Source organism: Rhodamnia argentea, chromosome 9, assembly GCF_020921035.1.
Source record: "Rhodamnia argentea isolate NSW1041297 chromosome 9, ASM2092103v1, whole genome shotgun sequence".
Lineage (NCBI taxonomy): Eukaryota > Viridiplantae > Streptophyta > Magnoliopsida > Myrtales > Myrtaceae > Rhodamnia > Rhodamnia argentea.
The window spans coordinates 23,643,895-23,648,474 of NC_063158.1; the positions used below are offsets into that span (position 1 = coordinate 23,643,895).

Genomic DNA, 4,580 nt, shown 5'->3' on the forward strand with positions numbered 1-4,580 from the left:
TGGTGTGGATAGGAAGCACATCAAGGGATTGATAAACCAAACCAAGCTTGGAAAAGCATTAATACTCATTGCTTCAGCAATGCCGAGATGCCATTTCTCTGACCATTCATCGATGCCTCTGTGAACACCGCTCGTGTTGCACCTATGCTTTACCAGTTTGAAGATGGGTTTGGCGTCCAGGACGGCGACATTCAGGGGCAAATTCTATCTACTGTGATCGAGAGAGTATCTCCCCCTTCTTCATTTGAATCATTTCATTACTTCCCATGAGACTTGTCAGGTTCCAGTACTGGCATATCGAATTAGATCAATTTAGAAATTAAGTAGACAATAAGCTAGAATTCATAAGCTTTTTCTGTTCATTTTACCTCATCTGCGCTGTGGGAGAACCATGAAAAAGTTGTCATGGATATCGCATCTCTACTCGCAGCTGCACAGGTTTTGCCGGCAAGGTGTGTTCTAGGCGACTTGTGCTAAAGTTCAAAGCAGCAATGAGATTTGATAGATACCCCAAGTGAAAATTTTCAACGATAAGTAGTACAATGTGGTGAAGCTTACTATAACTACTTTGTTGCCTTGCTGCAATACCCATTCTTGTTTAATCTTTTCTCCTTTCCCGTTGCCAGTGGTGGCTGTATAGAGTTTTCCCCCTTAGGTCCTAGTGTGAAAGTACAAGCATTTTCGTCATACTTGAAAAATTGTACTTGCAATTGATAATACAAATGTACCATTACATTGCAGAATGAACATTCATCTAAAGAGAAAGTGAAATGAGACTGCTGGTTAGTCTAACATCTGAATGTCTCGTTTTCAATATTTGCTAATCGAAAAAACCCTGTTGAGATCAGTTCCTTCCCTAGTGACAGCGATGACTGCTGTCTAAAACTTGTCATTGCCTATGATCCACAACCAGCCCAGAGCGACTCCCGAAAATGTCCCGCCAAAGAGAAAAAGCATAAGCAAGTTGCCCAAGGCATTTTGCTCCGGTCCCTGAAAAAACAGCTCACCCCATTTTGAATTGTACGGAAAAATATGCTACAATGAACACAACTAAAAATGATGAAGTTCAGGTCAAACCTTGTAGCCTTTAGGTGCTACAATCATAACAGAGACAGTAAGGTAACCATGGGTCAAGCCCAAGAACGACACGAGCAATATCATCCACCCCTGATCACCATACTTTGCTGTGAAGTAGAATGCCGGGACAAGCAAGAAGCGGGCAAGAGTTGCTAACATGAGGCCCTTTCGAGACTCTAACTTGATGATAAGGGGAATGTATTGAGATATGAAATCCCATACATTGAACAGAGCAATCAGAACCAGTGGGTACCTGAAACAAAACCGGTGAAGCAAAGCCATAATGAGTACACAAACCTTTGCAGAACGCCACATAGAGATTATCTTGATATGCATACAATCAGCAAAAGCATATGAAATCATCTTACAACTACAAGACATTCTAAAAAATACACCATTGTAAGCCAAAAGTGTATCATTTATTTGAAGTAGAGCAATTGGCGTCCGTTATCAGTACTCACCATGATCCCAAGTGGTGTTTTCCGGTGTTCTCGTAGAGAAAGCCTGGCATAATTGTCAGTGTCAAAACATGGATAAGATATAGATCAATGGCATAATCTATGTTCTGAAACATCAGTTGTCTGTTGCTCAATCGATCATCTGTAGAGTCCCCATCCTCCCAAAATTTCAAAATATTCAAGGCTTCAGATACATTAAATGGAACACAAATTTTACAACTACAACAGCGAAAGTTCCACTGCTATGATGTACCTCTCTTTGGATTCCAACGGCAGCAAGATCAGCTGAGACAGTTTTAGACCCTTCCGAGGCCGCCTTGTAACGCCAGTACTTCACAGCTGGAATCTTAGCGAACCAAATAGCATACAGAGCTATGCAGATAAACTCAAAGAAAGTGGAGATTGCCAGAAACAAAACTGAAACAAATTGAAGATTGATGAGAAGATTTCTGCATATTACTTTCACTTGACAAAGCTGATTATTGCACCACGAGTGTCCTCTGTGTATAGACAAGACACAGCATAAGGTGGGTTTTACCTACTTACTGACAATACGTTGAAAAATGAGATGAAAGCATGAGATGACTAAAAACTAAGTCCATAAGGACTGGATGCTATCAGCACGTGATTGCAGATGACTGTCAAGTCTAGCTAGACTTGCCCGAGTTTTCAAGTTCCACAAACAACAAGACCCATAAATACATGATAGGATCAATCTAGAAATTGATTAAGCTTTTCTGATGACGACAGAGAATTACATACTAGCTCCCTTGCGAAGACCGTCATGAGCCTTGTCAAAGGCTGCTTTTGTGATCAGCCTCAAAGCAGATGTTAGAGCTCCTGATGCAGCTGAACCAGCAAAATATGACTGCATAAATGAAAATTTTCCATTATATGATGTAGAAAATCTGGCTCGAAAGTTGTATCTTTAAGGGAATAAGTTGCAGAAAGAATGCAGAGACTGCCCACCTGCATGAATTCAGGACACATAAGAGATAGATCGCCAACCATACCACCTTGAACTTGAGCATTGGCCACTCCAAAGCAGGCCACAAGCACACATATACCGGAATAAGGCCCAACTCCCCTTTTCCCTGACGTTGCTAAGTCCAACTATCATGTACGAAATTTGGCAATGGGGTTAATGTAAGATACTAGAATTCAGGGTAAATAACTTAAATTACATAATTGCACTAGTAGGAGCACCTCAAATGGAAAGATTAATGCCTTTGGACAACTTACAACTATAAGAAAGAGTGTACTTAGAGTGAAAAGAGTGTATCCAACTATATTCCTCTTTCTTGTGTCAACTCTGGATTCATGATACAATAAGATGGCCATCGTCCCAGTTGCAAATGGTAGATAAACAAGTGTAAGCACTCTTGAAGGATGGTAATGCTTCAGCCAACACAAAACATAGAGTTAGAACAGTGCAATCAACCTGTGACTTCACATTACCAAGACCAATTTGCTGAAGAAAAGATATCAAAAGACAAGTAGATAGTTTGCTAATCCTAAATTAGCACTTCTAAGATGATTACGTTAAGAACTCATCCGGATGTCACCCAGCATAGCGATGGTTATATCAGCCACATAGCAACAAACTCCTATTGCTCCAAGGCAAGTGATGAATAAAATGAGCCATAGCCATAATGACGATGATGAAACCATGGTACGACGAATCCACTTGATTAGCAAAATTCACTCGACACACATATTTTCTAGTCAGACACTGTTGGGTATACAATAACAGAGCTACAATTCTCAGAACAAAAAGAGTCGAGGCTCTTCCATGTTTCTATTAAACAGATAAAGAGAAAAAAAAAAAAAAAGTTACCAATATATAGAACACAAAGCAGAGAAATCCGGTATTTACTTCAAAAAATATGGGAAATTGGGAATAACCCGCGGTAGATTACCGGGAAAACTTCGTAGTAATAATCTCCAATGGTCAGCATACTGTTCCAGGCCACAAGAGACCCGAGTCCAAGGATCCAACAGAACACCATGCCCTTGACCTTCCCCTGAAAATTTGAGAAAATTTGGGAAAATTGATGTCATCAAACAGGCGGAGAGCATTGATCAAGATAATACCATGTGCCGGTTTTCCTAATAGAACTGTAAAACAAGACCAAAACGAGTGAATTGAGACGCATACCTCAACTCTAACTGGAACCCCTGTTTCCCCAGCATTGGTCATTGTTGCATCCGCGCTGTCCATGCTTGCAGCTGCTTCCGCAGAAGGCTAGGGATGATCGAGGGCCTGGTGAAGACAGCGGAGGTGGAGCACGGACGGAATTTTCGGCATCATCCTCCTGAAAGCGAGGCACGTGACGACGCTCAGTAGATTGAAAGTGGGCGGGAGGTGGTTGAGTAGTAAATTTCTAGAATCACATCAGTTTTAAGAATCTTAATTAATGTCGCCAACAAAATATTCACTACAATTCCCCTTTAATTAATCAAGTAATGAGATCTACTTATAATATCATATCCAAGGTCTGAGATATGCAAAATCAGTACAGAATGGGGAGAATCACCAAAAAAATGCTAAACCTATTTGGAAAGAACTAAATTGGCACAAATGCAATTGTGTTAATTCAATATATACATTTTTTTTTTGCCAATTTCATTTTAAATCTTTTGCATTTGCGCCAATTTAGCTCTTTCCGGCCAAGATTGACCCGTTAACATAAACACTGGCCATCCTACGTGGTACGGCCAGTGCTGATGGAATATTTTTTTAACAATATTTTAATATTTTATAATTTTTTTTACCTTTTTTTTCCCATGTACTTAGGGCTAGTGAGGGTGGTCAACCGACCCTCATGGGCTTTGGGTGAGCGGTCCCGTGCCTAGATTTGGAGAGGGCCATGACGCCCTCGCTAAATATGGCCAGGAAAAGATGTTGTCGCCTTGACTAGCCCCGGATGAGTACATCACGGCTCTTGCCGGGTATAGGCAAGGGTTGGCCAGCCACCCTCGATAACCTTAAGGGTGGGTTTCGTTCGACTTTGCAAATGGGTTTTGGGGAAATGCAAATACCTT

General features: G+C 40.9%; 1 protein-coding gene across 1 annotated transcript; it reads right to left on the reverse strand.

Moving 5' to 3' along the window:
- Positions 1-814: 814 nt before the first annotated feature.
- LOC115739682 (equilibrative nucleotide transporter 3-like) lies at positions 815-2,893 on the reverse strand. The gene is made up of 7 exons (XM_030672895.2): positions 2,778-2,893; positions 2,505-2,648; positions 2,298-2,403; positions 1,789-1,952; positions 1,539-1,693; positions 1,078-1,330; positions 815-990 (listed from the first exon to the last, which is right to left on the reverse strand). Exons 1-7 carry the CDS (start codon positions 2,874-2,876, stop codon positions 880-882), a joined length of 1,032 nt encoding a protein of 343 aa, XP_030528755.2. The 5' UTR covers positions 2,877-2,893; the 3' UTR covers positions 815-879.
- Between the last annotated feature and the right edge of the window lie 1,687 nt (positions 2,894-4,580).

Bases quoted from the DNA above. Each gene is read 5' to 3' on its own strand.
- LOC115739682 (XM_030672895.2), bottom strand. From the start codon at position 2,876: ATGGCCATCTTATTGTATCATGAATCCAGAGTTGACACAAGAAAGAGG. The intron at 2,404-2,504 runs GTGGGCAGTCTC...TCATTTATGCAG, and splicing joins TGTGTCCTGAATTCATGCAG to TCATATTTTGCTGGTTCAGC. The intron at 1,694-1,788 runs GTACATCATAGC...AAATTTTGGGAG, and splicing joins CCGTTGGAATCCAAAGAGAG to GATGGGGACTCTACAGATGA.